The sequence below is a fragment of the Borostomias antarcticus genome (assembly GCF_949987555.1).
Source record: "Borostomias antarcticus genome assembly, chromosome: 1".
Lineage (NCBI taxonomy): Eukaryota > Metazoa > Chordata > Actinopteri > Stomiiformes > Stomiidae > Borostomias > Borostomias antarcticus.
The window spans coordinates 41486551-41512916 of NC_140234.1; the positions used below are offsets into that span (position 1 = coordinate 41486551).

A 26366-nucleotide genomic window follows, 5' to 3' on the forward strand; every position below is an offset into this window, starting at 1 on the left:
TTAAGTTTGACGCTGATGGCTCTGCTCTAAATGCTTCCCTGGATTAGCCAAGCTGCAAGCCAAGCTAAAACAGGGAGCGAGCTATGGACTCCCCACGGGGATACAGAGCGGGCCGAACAAAAAATAAGTCAAGCCGGAGCTTACATTACAACCTGGTACACGCACGTACCTAGGGAGGGCAAAAAGAAACATAGCAAACAGAGCAAAGAACATGCACACATCCTAGTACAGCAACAGGGAACATCCGCCACCGGGCGCACCCGGAGACAGAACCGTCCAATCACCAGGAGGGAAGAGGACGGGGAGGCGGAGGCAAGCTTGCCAGCAGGTCATCTTGCTAGCAGCAACATCACACGTACATAAGTATTCACACCCTTTATTCAGTACTTTGTTGAAGCACCCTTGACAGCGATTACAGCCTCAAGTCTTCTTGCGTATGATGCTACAAGCTTGGCACACCTGTATTTGGGGTATTTCTCCCATTCTTCTCTGCAGATCCTCTCAAGCTCTGTCAGGTTAGATGGGGAGCGTCACTGCACAGCTATTTTCAGGTCTTTCAAGTCTGGGCTCTGGCTAGACGGCTCAAGGACATTCACAGACTTGTCCCAAAGCCACTCCTTTTTTATCTTGGCTGTGTGCTTAGGGTCATTGTCCTGTTGGAAGGTGAACCTTCGCCCCAGTCTGAGATACAGCGCTCTGAAGCAAGTTTTCATCAAAGATCTCTCTGTACTTTGCTGCATTCATCTTTCCCTTTATCTGGACTAGTTGCCCAATTCCTGCTGCTAAAAAACATCCCCACAGCATGATGCTGCCACCACCATGCTTCACCGTAGGGATGGTATTGGCCAGGTGATGAGCGGTGCCTGGTTTCCTCCAGACAAGAGTTCAATCTTGGTCTCAGCAGACCAAAGAATCTTGTTTCTCATAGTCTGAGAGTTCTTTAGGTGCCTTTTGGCAAACTCCAAGTGGGCTTTCATGTTCCTTTTACTGAGGAGAGCCTTCCGTCTGGCAACTCCACCATAAAGGCCTGATTGGTGGAGTGCTGCAGAGATGGTTGTCTTTCTGGAAGGTTCTCTCATCTTCACAGAGGAACGCTAGAGCTCTGTCAGAGTGACCATAGAGTTCTTGGTCACCTCCCTGACCAAGGCCCTTCTCCCCCGATTGCTCAGTTTGGCCGGGCGGCCAGCTCCAGAAAGAGTCCTGGTGGTTCCAAATTCTTCCATTTACGAATGATGGAGACCACTGTGCTCTTTGGAACCTTCAATGCTGCAGATTGTTTTTTTTTACCCTTCCCCAGATCTGTGCCTTGATACAATCCTGTCTCAGAGGTCTACAGACAATTCCTTTGACTTCATGGCTTGGTTTTGTCATATAAATTGTAGTTTCACCACCTCACCACCTCACTCAACCTTTCACATAGCTCTGCTAATCTAATTTATGACAGGATGACCTCTCCAGGAGGTCAAGATACCTAGACATTGTCTGCTCCAGAATAACCATCCTTTGTCCCATTGTCCCTGCAAGATTTACCGCCTTTTCTCATGTCACGTGTCTGTATTCTCGACCACTGTTGATGATGTCCGCCATTTATTATGACGTGTACAGATAGGTTAGCCAATCACATCCCTGGAAGCGTCATACCTGTGTATTGCTTGAATATAAGGCCGCGCAAGACCAGACTGCGGCACTTCTGCTGGATACCACTTACGTGCGTCTCCTCTGAAGTCCTTGCGCTCGTATGTTTTCTCAATAAACCAGACTTAACCTGTTTGAGCGAACCTTGGCAAATCGTTTTACTTTCAATCAGATATAATTCCATTACAGTTTCTGCTCAGATATGCACTGTCAACTGTGGGACATTATATAGACAGATGTGTACCTTTCAAAATCATGTCCGATCTATTGAAATTACCACAGGTGGACTCCAATCAAGTTGTAGAAACATCTCAAGGATGATCAGTGGAAACAGGATGCACCTGAGCTCAATTTTGAGTGTCATAGTGAATACTTATATTTCATATAGTTTCATAATGTCTTTATTTTTTTATAACGCAAAAATTCCTAAAACAGTTTTTTCACTTTGTCAGTATGGGGTATTGTGTGTAGATTGATGAGAAAAAATGCATTTAATCTATTTTGGAATAAGGCTGTAACACAATGTGGAAAAAGTGAAGGGATATGAATACTTTCCGGATGCACTGTATAGAGCCCTCCATGGCCAGGCACTGGCATATTAGTGACCTACTCAATCCATGTGTTGCCTGCAGGTCACTGAGGTCGTCCGATCAGTTGTCCCCCACACTAGGCTCCAGACAAAAGGCCACCACATTTGAGTCTGTTGCTCCGAATCTGTGGAATGCCTTTCACTTACTTACTTACTTACTTACTTACTTGCCTACTTACTTACTTAATTAATTAATTAATTAATACCGGCCACCCGTGCGGGTGGACTTGTTAGCTTTACGGTGGTGTAGCTGGCTAAAGCAGTATTTTGACATGTGCGAGTCCGTGGCTCAGCGTGCTTGTTAGAGTCTGTACTGTCTACAGATTATCATGTCCATGCAGACATATAAAACGTGATCACTTTCATAGAAACATTGCAAAAACATGACCTGTTTCATTGAAATACATTAAGAGGTTGAGGGGCGGTTTAGAATGGTACTGAATGGTCCTGAGGTTGAATGGTGCTGGTCCTGAATGGTGCTGAATGGTCCTGAGGCTGAATGGTCCTGAATGGTGCTGGTCCTTACTACTGACTGACTACTCTCTGGTCTTCAGTCTCTTCTCTACAAGAAGGTCCACGAGGCTCAGTTCAGATCCCACCTGGCCAACGAGATGATGATGTATCACATGAAGGTAAGAACACACACACACACACACACACACTATACACACACAGACCTCTACACACACACACACACACACCCTATACACACACACACACCCTATACACACACACACACACACACACACACACACACACACAGGCACCCTACACACACACACGCACAGACCCCTACACACAGACACACACAAACAGACACACACACACACACACACTGCTATGGAAATTATTTTAATCATTAAAAATGAGTAGTCGATATGCCAGGGTTCATCTTTGCAAGTCCAGAACTGGTTACTTTATTCAAAGCATACAGTTGGACCGGGTTCTCTGGAGGGAAACACAAAAGTCTCAGCCAAAACAACCAAATACAGTCATATACAGAACTACAAATACAGTCATACACAGAACTGCAAATACAGTCATACACAGAACTGCAAATACAGTCATACACAGAACCGCAAATACAGTCATACACAGAACTACAAATACAGTCATACACAGAACCACAAATACAGTCATACACAGAACAGCAAATACAGTCATACACAGAACAGCAAATACAGTCATATACAGAACTACAAATACAGCCATACACAGAACTACAAATACAGTCATACACACAACTGCAAATATAGCCATACACAGGATTTAAACTAACTCAGACAGGAATAATAACCAAATAGAGTCATACGCAGAATTTAACCTAACTCAGACAGGAAGTTGTCATGAAGAAAGGACGTTGGTGGTGATAGGCCAGAAACACTGTTACAACGTCAGGAAATGGGCGTTAGAGGATAGACAAGCGTAGCACGTGATCAAACATGGAGTGGAGACATCTGTTGTTTCACTGTTTTATCTCAGAACGTGTACCAGGACAACTGTGCCAATACTGAACCATAAAGAGAACTGGGATGAGGGGTCTCCTCTCAATACTGAACCATAAAGAGCGCTGGGATGAGGGGTCTCCTCTCAATACTGAACCATAAAGAGACCTGGGATGAGGGGTCTCCTCTCAATACTGAACCATTAAGAGACCTGGGATGAGGGGTCTCCTCTCAATACTGAACCATAAAGAGACCTGGGATGAGGGGTCTCCTCTCAATACTGAACCATAAAGAGACCTGGGATGAGGGCTCTCCTCTCAATACTGAACCATAAAGAGACCTGGGATGAGGGCTCTCCTCTCAATACTGAACCATAAAGAGACCTGGGATGAGGGCTCTCCTCTCAATACTGAACCATAAAGAGACCTGGGATGAGGGGTCTCCTCTCAATACTGAACCATAAAGAGACCTGGGATGAGGGGTCTCCTCTCAATACTGAACCATAAAGAGACCTGGGATGAGGGGTCTCATCTCAATACTGACCCATAAAGAGACCTTGGATGAGGGGTCTCCTGCCAGAAAGCGTCAAGGCTTTCCAAGGGGGCGTTAGAGCACACATAGAGACAGCTGCCCTAGTCTATACAGTACATTAACACACAGCATAGTGTGAAACAAAATCAATATTTCCTATGACAATGCCTTGATCAGAGAATAAATAGATTTGACTTTCTCTATTACAACACACACACACACACACGCGCACGCACACATACGCACACACATATGCACGCACACACACACACACACACACACACACACACACAGGGCTGCAGTAATGTGTTTGCCATTGTAGGTGTCTGAAGAGGAAGTGACCAGGCTACTGGTGGACGGTCTGGAGCCGGTGATGGAGATCCACCCATGCTTCGCTGAGTTCACATACACACCTCGCTCTCTACCGGACGACACCACACCCATGGTGAGAGAGGAGAGAGAGAGAGAGAAAGAGAGAGAGAGAGACAAAATAGAGGATGCGAGTGAGGGAGAGGAGAGAGAGAGAGACTGAGAGAGAGAGTGACAGAGAGAGCGAGAGAGAGAGGAAGAGAGAGTAGAGGATGAGCGAGAGAGTTCTTATCTGTTTCTTCTGTGTCTGCAGGGTATTCTAAGTATGTTTGAAGACATGGGCTTCATCAACACCTACAAGATTGACCTCCATACTCTTGCAAGGTACTGCTCACTGGTGTGTGTGTGTGTGTGTGTGTGTGTGTATGTGTGTGTGTGCGTGCGTGCGTGCGTGCGTGCGTGTGTCTATCTTCTCTGGTTGTGATGTGGTTGCTACGGTAACTGCGTTGCCGCGGGGTGGTTGCAGGTTCTGTCTGATGGTGAAGAAAGGCTACAGGGATCCTCCGTACCACAACTGGATGCACGCCTTCTCCGTCTCCCACTTCTGCTACCTGCTGTACAAGAACCTGGGCCTGGCCAGCTACCTCGAGTCAGTACCTGGACCCTTACCCCTCCACCCTGGACCCTTACCCCTCCACCCACCGTCCTCACTAGACTGGACCTTTAGTACCCGCATACCCCTACCCTCCTGCCTTTAGTCCTGTTCCTCCTACCCTCCTGCCTTAACTCCTGTTCCTCCTGCCCTCCACCTGCCTTTAGTCCTGTTCCTCCTACCCTCCTGCCTTTAGTCCTGTTCCTCCTGCCCTCCACCTGCCTTTAGTCCTGTTCCTCCTGCCCTCCACCTGCCTTTAGTCCTGTTCCTCCTGCCTTTAGTCCTGTTCCTCCTGCCCTCCTGCCTTTAGACCTGTTCCTCCTGCCCTCCTGCCTTTAGACCTGTTCCTCCTGCCCTCCTGCCTTTAGTCCTGTTCCTCCTGCCCTCCACCTGCCTTTAGTCCTGTTCCTCCTGCCCTCCACCTGCCTTTAGACCTGTTCCTCCTGACTTTAGTCCTGTTCCTCCTCCCCTCCACCTGCCTTTAGTCCTGTTCCTCCTGCCTTTAGTTCTGTTCCTCCTACCCTCCTGCCTTTAGTCCTGTTCCTCCTACCCTCCTGCCTTTAGTCCTGTTCCTCCTGCCCTCCACCTGCCTTTAGTCCTGTTCCTCCTGCCTTTAGTCCTGTTCCTCATACCCTCCTGCCTTTAGTCCTGTTCCGCCTGCCCTCCACCTGCCTTTAGTCCTGTTCCTCCTGCCCTCCTCCTGCCTTTAGTCCTGTTCCTCCTGCCCTCCACCTGCCTTTAGTCCTGTTTCTCCTGCCCTCCACCTGTCTTTAGTCCTGTTCCTCCTGCCTTTAGTCCTGTTCCTCCTGCCCTCCTCCTGCCTTTAGTCCTGTTCCTCCTGCCCTCCACCTGCCTTTAGTCCTGTTCCTCCTACCCTCCACCTGCCTAAATCTTAACAGCAGGCTACCACTGTATCTTATTCCAGCCCCCCTCTCCCCACCTTTCTCTCTCTCTCTCCCTCTCTCTCTCCCTCTCTCTCCCTCTCTCTCTCTCTCTCTCTCTCTCTCTCCCTCTCTCTAGGGATATAGAGATCTTTGCTCTCTTTGTCTCCTGTATGTGTCATGATCTGGACCATCGTGGGACCAACAACTCGTTCCAAGTGGCCTCAGTAAGAATCAGATCATCCTCGCGCTCATCCTAACCCTCACCCTGACCTCTGACCTCTGTTCAAACACTACATACCAGCTCCCTAGACCCCACACCCTAGACCCCACACCCTAGACCACATACCCTAGACCACACATCCTAGACCACACACCCTAGACCACACACCCTAGACCCCACACCATAGACCCCACACCCTTGACCCCACACCCAGACCACACACCATAGACTACAGAACCTAGACCACACACCCTAGACCACACACCCTAGACCCCACACCCTTGACCACACACCCTAGACCACACACCCTAGACCACATAACCTTGACCCCACACCCTAGACCACACACCCTAGACCCCACATCCTAGACTACAGACCCTAGACCACACACCCTAGACCACACACCCTAGACCCCACACCCTAGACCACACACCCTAGACCACACACCCTAGACCCCACACCCTAGACCACACACCCTAGACACCCCCCCAACATACCAGGTCCCTAGCACACACACATACCAGGTCCCTAGACCCCACACCCTAAACCCCACACCCTAGACCCCACACCCTAGACCACACACCCTAGACCACACACCCTAGACCCCACACACATACCAGGTCCCTAGCACACACACACACCAGGTCCCTACACCCCCCACACACGAGATCTCATCATGTCTGTCTGTCTCTCTCAACAGCAATCTGTTCTGGCTGCACTCTACAGCTCAGAGGGCTCAGTGATGGAGGTAGTATCACACACACACACACACACACACACACACACACACACACACACACACATTGCAGAGAGGTTTATGAAAGAGTTGTGCCTTTGTTCATCGTGATCTTGTCCTGTAAATTTGAGGTGATCTAGTGGCCAAACAGCAACTTAATATGTATATCTTCACTGTATGTTGCACCAGAGACACCACTTTGCCCATTCATATCTTATATATATCTACTGTATGTCCAGACACACCATTTTGCCCATCCATATCTTATATATATCTAATGTATGTCCAGAGACACCACTTTGCCCATCCATATCTTATATATATATATATATATATATATATATATATATATATATATATATATATATATATATCTACTGTATGTCCAGAGACACCATTCTGCCCATCCATATCTTATATATATATATATGTACTGTATGTCCAAAGACACCATTTTGCCAATCCATATCTTATATATTTATATATACTGTTTGTCCAGAGACACCACTTTGCCCATCCATATCTTATACATATCTACTGTATGTCCAGAGACACCATTTTGCCCATCCATATCTTATATATATATCTACTGTATGTCCAGAGACACCATTTTGCCCATCCATATCTTATATATATCTACTGTATGTCCAGAGACACCATTTTGCCCATCCATATCTTATATATATCTACTGTATGTCCAGAGACACCATTTTGCCCAGGCCATCGCTATCTTGAACACCCATGGCTGCAACATCTTTGACAAGTTCTCCAGGAAGGTGAGTGTCTGAAGGAGCCTGTGAGGGACACATGCAGGCAGACAACATTACTGTCCATTGTTCAAGAGGCTGGCTGCCTGATGGAAAAAAATATTTGTGTGTGTGTGTGTGTGCGTGTGTGTGTGTGTGTGCGCGTGCGTGTGTGTGCATGTGTGTGTGCATGTGTGTGTGCGCGTGCGTGTGTGTGCGTGTGCATGCCTGCGTGTGTGTGTGTGTGTGTGCGAGCGTGCGTGTGTGTGTGCATGCCTGCGTGTATGTGCGTGTGTGTGTGTGTGTGCGTGTGCATGCCTGCGTGTATGTGCGTGTGTGTGTGTGTGTGGCTGGCAGGACTACCAGAGGATGTTAGATCTCATGAGGGACATCATCCTGGCCACGGATCTGGCGCACCACCTCCGCATCTTCAAGGACCTGCAGAAGATGGCCGACGGTACCTGCTCTCCCTCCTAGCTCAGTGCTGCTCCTGTGACAGTGCTCCCACGGGGCCCCGCTCCTCCCCAGGCTGCTCTGTGACAGGGCCCCTCAGACTGCTCTGTGACAGGGCCCCTCTAGCTGCTCTGTGACAGGGCCCCTCAGACTGCTCTGTGACAGGGCCCCTCTGGATGCTCTGTGACAGGGCCACCATGTGACAGGACACCTCTGTGACAGGGTCCCTCTGTCTGCTCTGTGACAGGGCCCCTCAGACTGCTCTGTGACAGGGCCCCTCTGGCTCCATGGGGCCGCAGCTTCTGGGATATCAGGGGATTTTTAAAAGTTTATTCCAGACATGGAAAGTCAGGGGATTTGATCATTTCTGTGGGTCCAAGTCATGGGATATCCAGGAAATTTGGTTGTAGTAGCCTATGTTAATATTTTAATTGACATTTATCAAAATGTAGTATTTTACTTTATCGGGTTCCAGTATTTCACACGTTTCACGTTTTGCGTTAGTGGTTGTTATGGTTACTTGATCTTTCAGCGGCCATTTACACTTCACCCTACACATTAGTTTCCAGGTCATGGAAATTCAGCTTTTTAGTCAGGGAAAAGTCAGGGAATTTGACATTTGACTTGAGTGGGAACCCAGCTGTGATCCTCCTGTCCCCACGCTGGCAGCTAGTAAGCGTTTGCGAACTTTGTAATTTAATTGTTTTAAATCTTCATCCTCCAACACTAGTGAGCAGCTTCCAAATGCCGGAGGGAAATCAATGTGATGAGTTTTAGTTGTCGGAGCTACGTCATCTAATAAGCTGGTTTATATCACACACGTCATCTAATCAGCTGGTTTATATCACACACACATCATCTAATAAGCTAGTTTATATCACACACACACATCATCTAATAAGCTGGTTTATATCACACACACATCATCTAATAAGCTGGTTTATATCACACACACACATCATCTAATAAGCTGGTTTATATCACACACACATCATCTAATAATGTTAGATAATAATAATAATTATAATAATAGTAATTATATCACACACACCTCATCTAATCAGCTGGTTTATATCACACACACATCATCTAATAAGCTGGTTTATATCACACACACATCATCTAATAATGTTAGATAATAATAATAATTATAATAATAATAATTATATCACACACACGTCATCTAATCAGCTGGTTTATATCACACACACATCATCTAATAAGCTGGTTTATATCACACACACACATCATCTAATAAGCTGGTTTATATCACACACACATCATCTAATAAACTGGTTTATATCACACACACATCATCTAATAAGCTGGTTTATATCACACACACATCATCGAATAAGCTGGTTTATATCACACACACATCATCTAATAATGTTAGATAATAATTATAATTATAATAATAATAATTATATCACACACACGTCATCTAATCAGCTGGTTTATATCACACACACATCATCTAATAAGCTGGTTTATATCACACACACACATCATCTAATAAACTGGTTTATATCACACACACATCATCTAATAAGCTGGTTTATATCACACACACATCATCTAATCAGCTGGTTTATATCACACACACATCATCTAATAAGCTGGTTTATATCACACACACATCATCTAATCAGCTGGTTTATATCACACACACATCATCTAATAAGCTGGTTTATATCACACACACATCATCTAATCAGCTGGTTTATATCACACACACATCATCTAATAAGCTGGTTTATATCACACACACATCATCTAATCAGCTGGTTTATATCACACACACATCATCTAATAAGATGGTTTATATCACACACATCATCTAATCAGCTGGTTTATATCACACACACATCATCTAATAAGATGGTTTATATCACACACACATCATCTAATCAGCTGGTTTATATCACACACACATCATCTAATAAGCTGGTTTATATCACACACACATCATCTAATCAGCTGGTTTATATCACACACACATCATCTAATAAGCTGGTTTATATCACACACACATCATCTAATCAGCTGGTTTATATCACACACACATCATCTAATAAGATGGTTTATATCACACACATCATCTAATCAGCTGGTTTATATCACACACACATCATCTAATAAGATGGTTTATATCACACACACATCATCTAATCAGCTGGTTTATATCACACACACATCATCTAATAAGCTGGTTTATATCACACACACATCATCTAATCAGCTGGTTTATATCACACACACATCATCTAATAAGCTGGTTTATATCACACACACATCATCTAATCAGCTGGTTTATATCACACACACATCATCTAATAAGATGGTTTATATCACATACACATCATCTAATAAGCTGGTTTATATCACACACACATCATCTAATCAGCTGGTTTATATCACACACACATCATCTAATAAGATGGTTTATATCACGTGGAGCTGGTCAGCTGTGCTCCACAACACCGTCGCTGGGTAACATTAGAATTGTTCTATCCCTGGGTAACATTAGAACTGTTCTATCCCTGGGTAACATTAGAATTGTTCTATCCCTGGGTAACATTAGAACTGTTCTATCCCTGGGTAACATTAGAACTGTTCTATCCCTGGGTAACATTAGAACTGTTCTATCCCTGGGTAACATTACAACTGTTCGGAGAATTTATCGTATGTGTGTGTGTATGTGTGTGCGCGCATGCGTGCATGTGTGTGTGGCATGTGTGTATCTGTCTGTGTGTATGTGTGCCCGTGCGTGCATGTGTGTGTGCTGTGCGTGTGTATCTGTATGTGTGTGTGTGTGTGTGTGTGTGTTGTGTGCGTGTGTGTGTGTATGTGTGTGTGTGTGTTTGTGTGTGTTGTGTGTGTGTGTGTTTTAGTTGGTTATAACCCTCGCAGCCAGACCCACCGGTCGTTGCTGTTGTGCCTGCTGATGACGTCATGTGACCTGTCTGACCAGACCAAGGGCTGGAAGACCACCCGCAAGATCGCTGTGAGGACTTACCCTACCCTACCCCCTACCCTGAGGACTTACCCTACCCCCTACCCTGAGGACTTACCCTACCCTACCCCCTACCCTGAGGACTTACCCTACCCCCTACCCTGAGGACTTACCCTACCCTACCCCCTACCCTGAGGACTTACCCTACCCCCTACCCTGAGGACTTACCTTACCCTACCCCCTACCTTGAGGACTTACCCTACCCCCTACCCTGAGGACTTACCCTACCCTACCCTCTACCCTGAGGACTTACCCTACCCTACCCCCTACCCTGAGGACTTATCCTACCCCCTACCCTGAGGACTTATCCTACCCTACCCCCTACCCTGAGGACTTACCCTACCCTGAGGACTTACCTTACCCTACCCCCTACCTTGAGGACTTACCCTACCCCCTACCCTGAGGACTTACCCTACCCTACCCTCTACCCTGAGGACTTACCCTACCCTACCCCCTACCCTGAGGACTTATCCTACCCCCTACCCTGAGGACTTATCCTACCCTACCCCCTACCCTGAGGACTTACCTTACCCTACCCTACCCCCTACCCTGAGGACTTATCCTACCCTACCCCCTACTCTGAGGACTTACCTTACCCTACCCCCTACCATGAGGACTTACCCTACCCTACCCCCTACCCTGAGGACTTACCCTACCCCCCCCTACCCTGAGGACTTACCCTACCCCCTACCCTGAGGACTTACCTTACCCTACCCTACCCCCTACCCTGAGGACTTACCCTACCCCCTACCCTGAGGACTTGCCCTATCCTACCCCCTACCCTGAGGACTTACCCTACCCTACCCCCTACCCTGAGGACTTACCCTACCCTACCCCCTACCCTGAGGACTTACCCTACCCCCTACCCTGAGGACTTACCCTACCCCCTACCCTGAGGACTTACCCTACCCTACCCCCTACCCTGAGGACTTACCTTACCTGAGCCTCCTGTTCCCTGCTCCCTGAATCACTCATTCACTTCAGCCCCCAGTACTCTGAACCTCAGTCATTCACATTAGCCCCTATTCTCTGGACCTTGAAACTGCCTTTAGTCATTAAATTAGCCTCCAGTACCCTGAACCTTGACTACCCTGTGTGTTCTGTGCCCACAGGAGCTGATTTATAAGGAGTTCTTCTCACAAGGCGATCTGGTATGATGACAATAATATGAATGTAGAATTTTTAATGTTGACTGTCCTATGTCTGCCCGATGCCTTCTCTCTCTCATTCTATCTGATGCTCTCTCTTTCTCTCTGTGTGTGTGTGTGTGTGTGTGTGTGTGTGCGCATGTGTGTGTGTGTGTGTGTGTGTGCACGTGTGTGTGTACAGGAGAAGGAACTAGGGAACAGGCCTAGTGAGATGATGGACAGAGAGAAGGCTTACATCCCAGAACTACAGATCAGCTTCATGGAACACATCGCCATGCCCATATACAAGTAAGCACTGATCACAGATCAGCTTCCTGGAACACATTGCCATGCCCATATACAAGTAAGCACTGATCGCAGATCAGCTTCCTGGAACACATTGCCATGCCCATATACAAGTAAGCACCAATCATAGTGGTGACAAGATCGTGTCCATATATTGTTCACATCAAAGCAGCAACAAGGAGTTTTTCAGTTTGTGTTGATTTTAGCGGCACCTGTGGACAAAAGCGGTGGTGATTTCCTGGAAAGACAACAGCATTTCCCATGAGCACCACCGCTTCCTGTCGTAAAGATCTCTTGCCTAGTGCGAGCCGCCAGCATTTGTAAAGCGCATTGTGTTGCATCCAGGGCTTGACTGACATTATATTCTACCGGTTGGTCTAGTTCGGGCCAGTAGGCTATACATTTTTTTTTTTTTTTAAATACGTCCCCCCAAAAATGGACAGCGGCCCATTGGTTCATTTTCTATACTGACACTGGGCTGGCCCAATCACATGCTTAAGCCCAACCCCCCTCCCTCTGGTAGGCTCAACCCTGACCCCTCCGGCCCTCCCCCTGGCCTGATGGTCCACGACATCCCAATGTCAAAATCGTGAGTCGTGACGAGGCAAAATGGATAGAAAGAGCAAAGGGGTGCACAGAAAATCTGGGAAAATAAATTGAAAAATTTGTCGAAAGAGAAATTTTGTCGAATTAGTCGAAAAGAACGACTGTGGGGGCTGGTGGTCCTGCAGAAATGCTACCGGCTGCAAGCACTACTGCTGATAGCACTAGCATTGCTGATAGCACTAGCACTGCTGCTAGCAGTAACGTTAGTCAGCAACACCGTGCGTCGTTAATCGAGGACGAGGCATCTGACACTAGCGACACCGAGTCTGACGTTGAGTCATTTGTGACAGTGGAGGTGGAGGATACAGAGGATACAGCAGCTAAAGAGGTAAGCAGCTGTAGCTAACTAGCCAGGGCATTTGGGAGCTTGAGCGTCTGATGCAATTGGCGTAGGCTAGGGATGATAGCCGCCAGAGTTTCCCCTACCAATGCTCTTCCTGAAAGACCCCAAAAGCCAGAAAATAGTGGACTTTTATATCGCTAACATTTTTAGTATAAGTTAATGGAGTTTAACATAGCGAAATCGCGGCTAATTCTTTTCCATTGACCTGTGTATTAAAAAGGGCTTCATCTTGTCAGTGAAGCTCTTTGAAACAAGTGTGATATTAGGGGCTATCTATAAACAAATTGAGCGTGAGAAAGCATAGATTGAATTTCAAGATCAACACAAAATAGTTCTGTTTTGATTTTGAAATTCAATATATGCTTTCTCACATTCAGTTTGTATATAGATAGCCCCTATATCACACATTCAAAGGGCTTTACTGATAAGGTGAAGGGAAGCCCCTTTTAATACACAGCTCAATGGAAAATAATTGTCCAAATATGGCACCACAATTCCACAAAATCACTACAGTAGCATGAGGATAGCCACATTCAAAAACACATGATAGCCATATTCAAAATAACAGAGCTAGTTTGCTACAACTAGTCTCACTCTCTTTCTCTGCCCATGTCTTGTTGTTGAGCCAGGTTGAGCTGCCCTCCCCAGAAAACCAGAGTGTCAGGGAAAGAGAGGTGAGCGAAGAACAGGAAAGAGAGAGCCACCAGCAGGACTACTTTGCCCATCCTGAGCCTTCCATGTTAGATCATTTCTTAGATTACCACCCGCAGCAGAGAACCAAAAATCAAGTGTTGGACTCCGACACCATCATTGACAGGGTAGCTGAGAAGAGTGACCTCATGAGAAAGATGCTCCTGTAGCCTAATAAGGTGAGATTCCTACGACTTTAACCAGAGCTTTTTATTAAACAACTACTTAACAGTATTGAGTATGGGTATTGTTTGCTCAGCAGCCACGTCTCATCACCGTGGAGTAAGTCAACAGTGAGTGAGTACACTGGTCCACACTTGCACACTTGTACTTGATCTGTCCATGACACTTACTCCACTCTATAGGGGTTTTCATGAATGGTAGATTTTCATCATATGCATATTGAACAGACTGCCAGGATGTTGATGGGCGGTGTCCGACCGATTATGGTGGGCCGGTCTGAGCCACATCTGTGTATGAAATGCGCTATACAAATACAAGTTGACTTCACTTGTTTTGGAAGCCAGCAAAAGAAAGACGCGACTTGGGTGACTAGCGGCAAGGTAAATAAATATTTTCATCCTTTCTGGATGACCCGACCATCCGACCAGACATCTACAGAATAACAGTCAATCTTCTCGCTGATGGCCACATTTGCTAATGTAGGTAATGTAGAGGCGTCAGTCTTAAAACGAGACTGTATTATAACCCGTCAAAAAGTCCTCGTAGTTGCTTTAACGCAAACGTTGCTACTGACGGGAGCCTTTGTCCGTGCTCACGTTGCCTTATAAACCCGCCGTTTCCTGTTCCTCCACCCCCTCCCCCCTGACAGGCTGCTGTCGGAGCTGTTTCCTGGAGCGAGGGAGCTGTATGAGCGAGTGGCAGCCAATCGGGAGCAGTGGACCAAAGTTTCCCACAAGTTTACAATCCGCGGGCTGCCGAGCAACAACAGCCTGGACTTCCTGGACCAGGAGTACGAACTGCTGCAGTCCCAGGGTGCACTGGGGGGCGACGACGACCATTGCCTCAATGGTTGCCTTGACGACGGAGACGGAGGGAGGGGCCAGTGACCGTGTCCCAATGACGCATGTGTCAGGCGTTTCTCCGGGCCAATAGAAGCCATGAGAATGTTCCCTTTTAAAGGACCTCGGACGGAGAGGGCTTGTCTCTGGCTGCTGTCCATCGCTCTGCCTGAGCAGAACAGACCGGACGACCAGGATGAGGACTCCTCAGACTAATCGAATCAGACAAGGGATTCATTTGAGTTCATTCAGATGAGATGATTCAGACCAGTCGGTTCCTGTAGATGCTATGTTTTGCTCTGTCTCCACTTCAGGTGGCCGAATATGGTGACTTTGTCTCGAAATCATACTTTTCACGATGCGTCTTTTCATACCGCTCTGCAATTCTGTTCTACATGTCCACACGTGCACACACACACATACACACAACAGAGAGCTTTTTCATAATATGGATCTGATTCCACTGGTTAATTAATTGTTGCAGCAAAAATCTATACCTCCAATCTGCCCCCCCCCACCCCCCCACCCCTCCCCCGACACACATACACAGGCTGTGTCCCAAACAGGTAAAATGCTGCCTAGTTAGTTTAGTTTATCTACTTAGGCAGCATTCGGAAACAGGGAGGCATCGAGTCATGTCGCAATCGAATATTTACAAATATTGTGCCTGCTGAGGTGCCTCCGACTGGGCAGACTTTGAAGGCAGTACAGATGTAACCTTCGTTGGTCAAGATATCCCACAATCCCATGCGCCCGCTCCACTGCTCCGACCAAAAGAGCAATCTTGGAGAGCAATTTTGTCTCCATGACTGTTAATATGTCACTTAAAGTTTGGATATGTTTTCAGGCGAGAAAGTAACCATGTAAATTCCCCAAATGTGTCCAGTTTATCAAAATAACTAGTTTATATATCTGATCTGACGTTTGTTTTCCTCTTCTGTAGGCTAATGTTAGCTAGGCTACGTTAGTTAGCTAGGCTACGTTAGTTAGCTAGGCTACGTTAGTTACATAGATGCATGCAGGGTTTGACAGAAACATTGGAACAAATAGAAATGATTTGGGGACCAATATCTTTAGCTAGCTACGTAGCTTAAAGGAGTAGTAAAGGGAAAATCATGTTTAGCCCTGTTTTAAGGTTACGTATGATCATTAACAATGGTTCAGATCAAAAAGGTGACAAAACTAGCACTTTTGAGAAAGTCTGATAATTGCTCTACCACCGTTTAGGTCATACAATGGATGTGGGTGGGCACTGTGAAAAATCATCCAAAAACATGTTAAACTCGCGATTTCAAAGACAAGACGCTCACCGAGGGGGTAATTGGTGTCCGTTGGTGTTCTGACATGAAATTCGCCGCAAAGTATGAATCCTGTAGGGTTTTATTGATCATTTTATGAAATCCATTGACCTGTATTGACGCGACCGTTGTAGATGTGTAGATCAATCCGCAGAGGGGATTCAGGAAGCGGAACTACTTACGGTAACTATTGTTATTGTTTATGTTAGCTAGGCTAGCTAGTTGGCTCACTGCTCACGCTACTCTTTCGATCACAGACAAGGAAGCCCTAGGCTACAGTTCAGAAAATGCTTATCAAAATGGCTGATCTTGAAGAGTATGAATTTGATCGCAAGGAATTAGACTTTGATGGCAGCGCTTATCATTTCGAGCCTGAATATAGTGAGGAGTAACTACAGCAAAGTTCAAGCGAAATATTACGCACGTATATGCTGTGACTAAATAGTTCTATGCTAAATATTTAAAAAAGCCTTTCCAGATGAACTAGTGTCGTTTCTTCTTGTCTTGACTTTTGGGCAAAAACGTGGAAAGAATCTTCAGGAGCAAAATGCAGTTTAAACCAAATTTATTGAGCACGCCAAGCAGGTCAAAATATCGGCAGTACTACAGTTCTTTACTCGGTGGCGAGTTATATACTTGGCTTCAGGCCAGGTTCACATGACAAACAAATTTGCATACAAGGGAGGTACATTTGTCAACTAGTCTTGTAATTGGTCAATAGGTGTCACTGGGCTCTGCCCCACTCCGGACATGGGGGCAGTCTTGGGTTGTTCCTGTCCTGCTTTGATCACGTTCCAACTGTAGACTTCCTGACTTCTTCTTCAGAGGTGTTATCTTTATTGTCCTCAGGGGCAAAGGAATGTTTACTCAGGACAGGGCATCTGTTGTCATCTGCATGTTAAACTGCTTGTAATTACAAAGTTCTATCTAAAATGGAGTTTATTCATTATTCTTAGTAAATGATTACTACATGAGAGTAATCCAAATGTATGGATGTAATACCGTATAAAAATATACTACACTAGAATCTTACTTTATGGCGAATTATGTCAGAACACCAACTAACACCTCGGTGAGTTTCTTGTCTTTGAAATTGAGAGATGAACATGTTTTTTGAATGATTTTTCACAGTGTCCACCCACATTCATTGTATGACCAAAACGGTGGTAGAGCAATTATCAGACTTTCTCAAAAGTGCTAGTTTTGTCAACTTTTTGATCTGAACCATTGTATATGATCATAAGTAACCTTAAAACGGGGCTAAACATGATTTCCCCTTTACTACTCCTTTAAGTAACTAGCTTCCTATATTGTTGTCTTAGCAGTTGTTAAAAGAACAGGATATAAAAAACGAACTTGTTCCTTCTAGCTAGGACCATTTGTGACTGGATGGCTACAGGTAGTCAAATACTAGGATAAGGTATTAGACAAGCATTTATTTGGGAACACAGCTGGCCAGCATAACTACCAGTTTGTTGGCTTTTCGTTTTGACAACTAATCAGTTCTGTTACACAAGAAACACTTTTCCAGAATTATATTTTAGTGATGATTGACCAACAGGTATTTAGCGACATTATATCATGACGTCGTTACGCAGTGTCTCCTTGGAAGTCCGTCTCAATCCAGACTCCTTTCCAGGCAACTTCAGATAAAAACACTGCCTCCAAAGGACACTGCCTCGCTGCCTACCGTTTGGGATACAGCTACACACACTACACCCTATAGCTGCTGTAGTCACTCTGTCTGTATAATGTCATCCATCCTGTTAGTCTCATGCTGTATGACGTTGTCCACCCTGTGGCTGCTGTAGTCTCATGCTGTATGACGTTGTCCACCCTGTGGCTGCTGTAGTCTCATGCTGTATGACGTTGTCCACCCTGTGGCTGCTGTAGTCTCATGCTGTATGATGCTTATAAACCCCATGTGCTTTCCCTCGTATCCCGATGTGATTTCCCATTATGAAGGCCTTATATAATCACAGTTTTATATTTTGAAAGTATATTTCAACTAGTCCATGGCCATAAATGCTCAGTTGTACTGAGGGACAGCCTCTGTTTTATTTTTGTTCATTTTGTTGTGCTATTTAACATCTTGGGAGGACTTCACTCCTCTTTTGGGGTTGGGAGTGGGAGACAGTGTAAGACAAATTAAAATGATCCATGCCCCCCTCACTGACCCCAAAAAAAAACTATACAAAAAAAAACCTTAACAAAAAACCTAACCTGGTGCACCAGATGGTTTGCTTCACAGAACCATCTGGGAACTCTCTGTTGAAAACTGTTTGAAAAAAGGCAGGGACTTTCAAAAATACTTGGTGAGTGGATGAACCATCTGTATATCATCATCTATCATGTGCCAACTTCAACCGCTCCTCGCTGTCATCACGCCCAAACCCGCCCAGCGGAGCTCTTTGTATTTCAAGTACCTCAGAACCAACACTGATTGGCGAGATCATTTTCTGATCTGGCACAAACAGATCTCTATGGAGAGTATTCAGACTGATTTGCGAGAGAAACAAAATATGAGCTGGCAAAATCAGGATGGTCTCAGAAGGCTACAAAAAAAAACTCCACAGAAAACCCTTCCCTCCACAGAAAACCTTCCCTCCGCAGAAAAACCTTCCCTCCGCAGAAAAGCCTTGACTCTGCGTCTCTGCCCCCCTCTGATAGAGGAGCCAGTCCTCTGTGAAACCCTCCTCCTCCTCCTCCTCCTCCTCACTCTGACATCTCTGCCTGTCACCTGCTCATCCCTCTCTCCTCCCTCCTGTGTGTCTGTGTCGCTGTGAAACCCTGTTAGACAGATACTGAAACCATTTCATGATTCATGTTCATATCACCTGTGTGTGTGTGTGTGTGTGTGTGTGTGTGTGTGTGTGTGTGTGTGTGTGTGTGTGTGTGTGTGTGTGTGTGTGTGTTGTAGGGATCTGCCTTATTGAGTATCTTTGCTGCCTTACAGCCATTGGACAGTGTAGTGATAAAAAGAAAAACTCTTGACATTAAACTGTGTGTGTGTGTTTGTATTTGTGGTTGTGTTTGTGGGTGTGTGAATATGAGAGAAATAGTTTACCTACTAGTGTGGAGAGATACAGTAGAAAGTGTGGAGAGATACAGTAGAATGATGACACTAGTGTGGAGAGGTACAGTAGAATGATGACGTCAGTGTGGAGAGGTACAGTAGAATGATGACGTTAGTGTGGAGAGATACAGTAGAATGACCACGCTAGTGTGGAGAGATACAGGAGAATGATGACGTTAGTGTGGAGAGATACAGTAGAATGATGACGCTAGTGTGGAGAGAAAATATCAAACTGTTAGGGCATAAATGAATAATATATACTCTGTGGGAAGCATATAGTCTAGTCAGGTTTGTCAGCTCAGTGAGCCGTAGATGGATATTTCCTTCCTGTAGATGGATATTTCCTTCCTGTAGATGGATATGTACTTCCTGTAGATGGATATTTACTTCCTGAGGTAGTTGGTAGTTCTCCCTCAGGATGTTTGTGTCTTTGGCTTCACTGACTGAGCTTATTTTCTATTTTCTATGGTTTTAAGGGCATTCAGGTCGCTATGTAGAGGAGCCTTTCTCTCCAGCTGAGCGTCTCCCCTCTTCCTCCCTCTTTGCTGCCATTTGCCTCATCCTCTTCATGTGCAGTATGGAGTGTTAGGGTTAGGGCTTCTTCTTCGTGTGCAGCATGGAGTGTTAGGGTTAGGGCTTCTTCTTCGTGTGCAGTATGGAGTGTTAGGGTTAGGGCTTCTTCTTTGTGTGCAGTATGGAGTGTTAAGGTCAGAGCTTCTTCTTCGTGTGCAGTATGGCGTGTGTGCGTGTGTGACGGTGCCTAGACTCATGTAAATACACCCCATGTCGTTAAGTTATTACCCGCTGGGCGTGTCTGTTCTGGCGAGTTGTGGTGCTCGATGTGCCAACACTGCTCCATCATCATCACAGCGCCGCAGGACTCCGCCCTCTGCCTCGTTGTCATGATTACCTGTGATGTAATCGTTCAAAGTGGCAACAAAAAAATCAATGTAAATATTCTGTTTAAGAAAGTGTTAGAAGATTCTGTCGTTATTACGATGAGGAGTATTTTGACTCTTTAATGTATTTGAAGTGGTTGTATTCAAACACCCAGTTCGGGGTTTCATTCAAACCAACAGTATACATAAGACATGCATCCAGGAATTCAACCAAAACTATTCTGAAATGTACAAATGACCCTTATTCTCACTTCTAAGACTACGAAAGAAGTTTGTTGATCTTTTGTTTTTGTTGTAGAGTGTGTGTAGGGTAGTGGCAAACTGTATGTGTGTTCTCCAGATACGGCAAGGAGCAAAGACTGAGAACTTTCTAGAGATGATAGGATAGAAAGGACTATAATATAAATTTTACTTGGAATAAATTTGGTGAAAAGTGTCTGCTCGCCTTGCTGTGTACTTCTCTTCTCATTTGCATTCTGAGTCAGACGTGTGCAGCACTGCAGTCATAAGCATGTAGGAACACACCCACGTACAATACAAGCAACCAACAGAGTTGCACTGGTTTAAACTCACTCATCAGTATAAACGCCTGACAACCGACGGAGTTGAACTGATTCAATCATCAGTATAAACACCAGACAACCGACAGAGTTGAACTAATTCACTCATTAGTATAAACACCAGACAATCGACAGAGTTGAACTAATTCACTCATCAGTATAAACACCAGACAATCGACAGAGTATAACTAATTCACTCATCAGTATAAACGCCCGACAACCGACGGAGTTGAACTGATTCAATCATTAGTATAAACACCAGATAGCTGACAGAGTTGAACTGATTCAATCGTCAGTATAAACGCCCGACAACCGACGGAGTTGAACTGATTCAATCATTAGTATAAACACCAGACAGCTGAAAGAGTAGAACTGATTCAATCATTAGTATAAACACCAGACAACCGACAGAGTTGAACTAATTCACTCATCAGTATAAACACCAGACAACCGACAGAGTTGAACTAATTCACTCATCAGTATAAACACCAGACAACCGACAGAGTTGAACTAATTCACTCATCAGTATAAACACCAGACAACCGACAGAGTTGAACTAATTCACTCATCAGTATAAACACCTGGCAACCGACAGAGTTGAACAGGTTTTAAATTCACTCATTAGTATAAACACCAGACAACCGACAGAGTTGAACTAACTCACTCATCAGTATAAACACCAGACACTGACGGAGTTGAACTGGTTTTAAACACACTAATCAGTACAAACACCAGACAACCGACAGAGTTGAACTAACTCACTCATCAGTATAAACACCAGACACTGACGGAGTTGAACTGGTTTTAAACACACTAATCAGTACAAACACCAGACAACTGGTGGAGTTGAACTAACTCATCAGTATGAACACAAGACAAGCGACGGAGTTGATCTAACTCACTCATCATTGGACCACCAAAGATCTAACACAGCATGGGCGAGTGAGGTCGGAAGCAGTACTCACACACACACACTCATGAAGGTACTTAGTTACCTCATAATAGCCTAATGGTATGCACATAGGTGGGAAATAAAGTTTTTTTAAATTAAAATATAATCCAGGCCATCGGTTGACATTGATGCAGTGTGAACTCCTAATGTAGACCTTTCTGAGCAACTGGCCCTTTATTCATCACATACCACATCATACAGGTACAATGAGCAGTGAAATGCTTGAACCTCAATATGTAAAACAGAGATACATGGCCTTCATGTTAAACAATCTAGTTTTTAAACCACAATACTGTAATATGTACAATAGTGCAATAATGCCATCTAGTGGTCAGATGTAGACACACCTTCATAAGGACATACAGTATGTCTCCAAAATATGAACATAAGGGAGGTGAGGCTTGTAAACCAAGGCCATGTAATGCCTGATGTCTAATCCAACAGGGCAAGAAACTGGGTTCTTATTACGCACAGATAGTAGCACTCCATGAATGATTGCAGAATCATATCAAATGCTTCATATTTTGATGGACTTACAAAATATAGCACATCATGGGGTGACCCCATGCGATAGTTACAGTATACTGTATGTCTGAAATGCCATGAAAAAAAGGACAAATAAGATTCCATCCTGCAAGCTCACCACATCTCTGCTGGCCGTGTTACATCACACATACATGTACATATTCATTCACACGTACATATCCGCATGCTCTAGGCTGTACACATGTTCTGAGATTCATTCACTGGCAAAGAAGGCTGCCCATGGATAACGCAGGTCATGACAGAATCAGAATCAGATTTATTTAGCCAGGTAGGTTTTCAGACATACTAGGAATTTGTTCTGGACTGTTGGTGCATGACAGTAAATAGACAACAGACAAGGTGCAAGAACAGGACAGGACATTGCAAAATATACTGTATAATAGCACAAAAACCAATGGGGCAATTAAAATGTGATCCTATAAATTGTGGAAACCCAGAGCGCACACAGACAAACAGAGACACCGTGTGAGACAAGGAGACCGTACAGCAGGTTCACCCAACAGGTGGTTTAATAAAATGGTACAACAGAAAAGTCCCGACAGGCAAAAAAAGGGTGAAACGAGGGCCCACTCCTCCTGGAGTCAGGGCAAACAAAAAGGGGTTCCAAGCCAAGGGAAGCCGTCTCTCTGGCGTTTCCCTGGGGGGCTCCGGTCACTGCGGAGGGCTCTCTGGGGCGTTTCCCTGGGGGGCTCCGGTCACTGCGGAGGGCTTTCTGGGGCGTTTCCCTGGGGGGCTCCGGTCACTGCGGAGAGCTCTCTGGGGCGTTTCCCTTGGGGGCTCCGGCCACTGCGGAGGGCTCTCTGCGGGCTCCGGTCAGCTCTACGGCAGAGGGAGAGGTGGGTTCGTTTCCACAACTACACAATTGAGAACACAGCACTACCACACCGTCTGTCTACCTGCTACTGTTCTTCCGAGCACCTCTCCTGTGATGCCTTTTGTTCGCCCTCTGCTGGGGGGCACCTGCTGTGAGGCTGACTGCAGGCTTTGTTGGGCTGATTGCTTGATTTGTTGCAGCTGAGCAGCTGTAGCCTGTAGTACCTCCCTCTCACAACCTCGCCCCATGGGGCTTCCCATAGCTGTCCCGGGTGCTGAAGTGGAGCTGCATGTCGCTGTCCCGGGTGGTGAAGTGGAGCTGCCTGTCGCTGTCCCGGGTGCTGAAGCAGAGCCGGCCATCGCTGTCCGGGGTGCTGAGGAGCTGCACTCTTCCTGGTGCGGCGGCACCTGGAGCTGGCCGGTTAGGACCGGCCGTGGTGCGTTCGGGTTGCCACAATATCTAGCATATAACACATAAATGAGCTAATCCCTCTGTCTGTACTTTCCTCAGACACCGTCAGCCTGACTGCGTTCCGAATTGAGTACTTTCCATACTATATAGTATACCAAAAATCGATGTAGTATATCCCAAAACATAGTATGCCACATGCAGTATGGCAAAAAATACCAGTATGTCCTAGTACATCCGGTCGTATTTTGCAGTATGCAAGTCAACAGACTATTCTGGCTATTCTGACCCACAATCCTATGCATAGCGGAAATTATGTCACATGTGTGAGTCGCACCGTGACAGACAGGTGTTTTGATTAATCCCAGCTGTGGACGAATGTCACTTTATGGACAGCCACGGATGATGTCACATTTCAAGGCGCAATGTGGTAGAATGTCCCAATTGGATGCATTCTGCATGCAAAGTACGTACATTCTAGGGGCAGCTGTAGTATGTACTGGTAGTAAAAAGTAGAAGTATGCGATTCAGAACACAGTCAGTGGTAGGGTTTGAGAGTGGAGATGGCTGGACCCAAAATGCAGACTGCAGGCAGGCAGCGCCGGTTCAAAATAGATGTAATTCCCAAATGGCAAAAATAAACAGAGGAACACCGGGGAGCAACACACTGACACTGACAATGGACCGACAGAAAACAAAGGAAACTTTGTCACCAGACAAAGACATGTAGGGGTTCTAAACGGCGCAGAGGGAACTAGGACACAAGGGGACAGGGACCAAGGCTCGGAACTGGGAATGGGACGGGGCCAGAAACTAGGGGAAACCAGAAAGGGAAGCTAGAGGGGACCAGATAACTAAAGGAGACTGAGGGGACTAGGAGACTAGATGATTAGAGGGCTAGAGGGCTAGAGCTGGGTATTTTTGTCAGATTGTGCATGGAACCGGGAGATGAGGAGCGTCTTGCTACCCTCCCAGAGGATCTGTGAACAACAGGGAAATATGATGTGGGTTTAGTGCATTCGGCCCCACCGGTGGTTGCTTCACCCAGGTCGAAGTATTGCCCTTGTCCGAAACAATACCCGCTCAAGCCTGAGGCGTTGGAAGGCATTAGGCCTGTGTTAAAAGCTTTGCTTGAGAAAGGAGTAATCAGTGAGTTACCCATGGGCAGCCCGGTGCGCACGCCTATCTTGCAGGTAAAGAAGGTGCGGGGCCCTGGAGAACCGACAGAGTGGAGGGTTGTTCATGACCTGAAAGGGGTTAATGATCACGTGGAGAAACTAGAACTTTTTTACTTTTGATTTTTTATTTGGTTTATTTGGCAGGGACAGTATACAAAAGGCATTAATCCCGCGAGGGGGTAGTGGAGAAAGTAGAACCGATTGTACCAAGAGCCAGAGAACACTACGTTCGTCCATCAAAGGTTGAACTGGACTCTCGTCGACCAATCCCCGACTGGCTCGGAGATTAAGTGTGCATGGACGTTGCCGGCTTCAAAATCGTCAACGTCTACAAGCCTCCGCCCTCGCGAATCACACCAGCGTATCTCCCAGTCTTCCCCCACCCTTGTCTCTATGCTGGCGACTTCAATAAGGGGTACAGCACCAACACATCTGACGGAGAAAACCTGGCTGCTTGGGCAGCTTACAACAGCCTGGCCCTGTTGTACGATCCCAAGGGGGCAGCCAGCTTTATCTCAGGTCGCCAGAAAACTGGGACAAATCCTGACTTGGCATTCACGAGCATCGGTGTTGATAACTGGCTCCCTGATAGACGCGTGCAAGGACGAGCACCGAACGAGTCGGTGAAGTGATGGAACTTCCGAAAGGCCAACTGCAAACACTACTGCCTCTTTTACCCATAGATCCACAAGGTGCTTCCCACCACCTAAACCAACAATGTGGACGAGGCATATTGGGAAGTCTGCGGCATACTGGAGAAAGCGGAAAAAAAATCCATCCCATGCGAACGTCGCAACAGCTACAAACCGTGCTGGGATGCGGAGTGCTAAAGTCTTTACTGTGCCTTCCTCCGGGCCCTGCTGTCAAGACTCAGCCGAAGGAGACAAGAGCGCTGGGAGGAGGCCATTAACTTCTCACACTCCAGCCGCAAGGCATGGAGCATTAACAACCTCACTGGTAGGTCTAGACACTCCTCCTGTCACTGCCCCATCTCTGCAAACAAAATCGCATCACAATTTGTGAAAAGTGGGATAAGCAGTACGAGGGCAAAGACCGTGATTCGTCACGTCTCGTGGCAAAAGAAGTGTCTGACCTCTGGAAGGCCACACCTCTTAGCGATGGTAACATCTGCAGTGAATTCACCTCCAGCCCTCCAGCATGTAAAGCAAGGGAAAGCTCCGGGGCCTGATTCTGTCTGCCCGGAGCTTATTCTCCATGCCGCGCCTGCCTTGAAGTCCTGGTTAAGAGCGTTCCTCTCTTCCTGCTTGCGCCAACTCAAGATCCCCAAAATCTGGAGAAGAGCCCTAGTTGTCACGACCCCTAAG

At 46.0% G+C, this 26366-nt stretch overlaps 1 protein-coding gene across 1 annotated transcript in view; it reads left to right on the forward strand.

Moving 5' to 3' along the window:
- Positions 1-15358, forward strand: part of pde2a (phosphodiesterase 2A) — a gene marked incomplete at both ends in the record, with an annotated part of 58650 nt that extends 43292 nt beyond the window's left edge. The window contains 12 exons of the mRNA XM_084461994.1: positions 2779-2856; positions 4523-4645; positions 4823-4893; positions 5036-5158; positions 6182-6269; positions 6966-7013; positions 7703-7777; positions 8105-8204; positions 11095-11207; positions 12329-12367; positions 12546-12652; positions 15121-15358. Of these exons, the coding sequence (XP_084318120.1) occupies positions 2779-2856; positions 4523-4645; positions 4823-4893; positions 5036-5158; positions 6182-6269; positions 6966-7013; positions 7703-7777; positions 8105-8204; positions 11095-11207; positions 12329-12367; positions 12546-12652; positions 15121-15358 (1203 nt within the window). The remainder of the gene's footprint in view (positions 1-2778; positions 2857-4522; positions 4646-4822; positions 4894-5035; positions 5159-6181; positions 6270-6965; positions 7014-7702; positions 7778-8104; positions 8205-11094; positions 11208-12328; positions 12368-12545; positions 12653-15120) is intronic.
- Positions 15359-26366: the final 11008 nt, after the last annotated feature.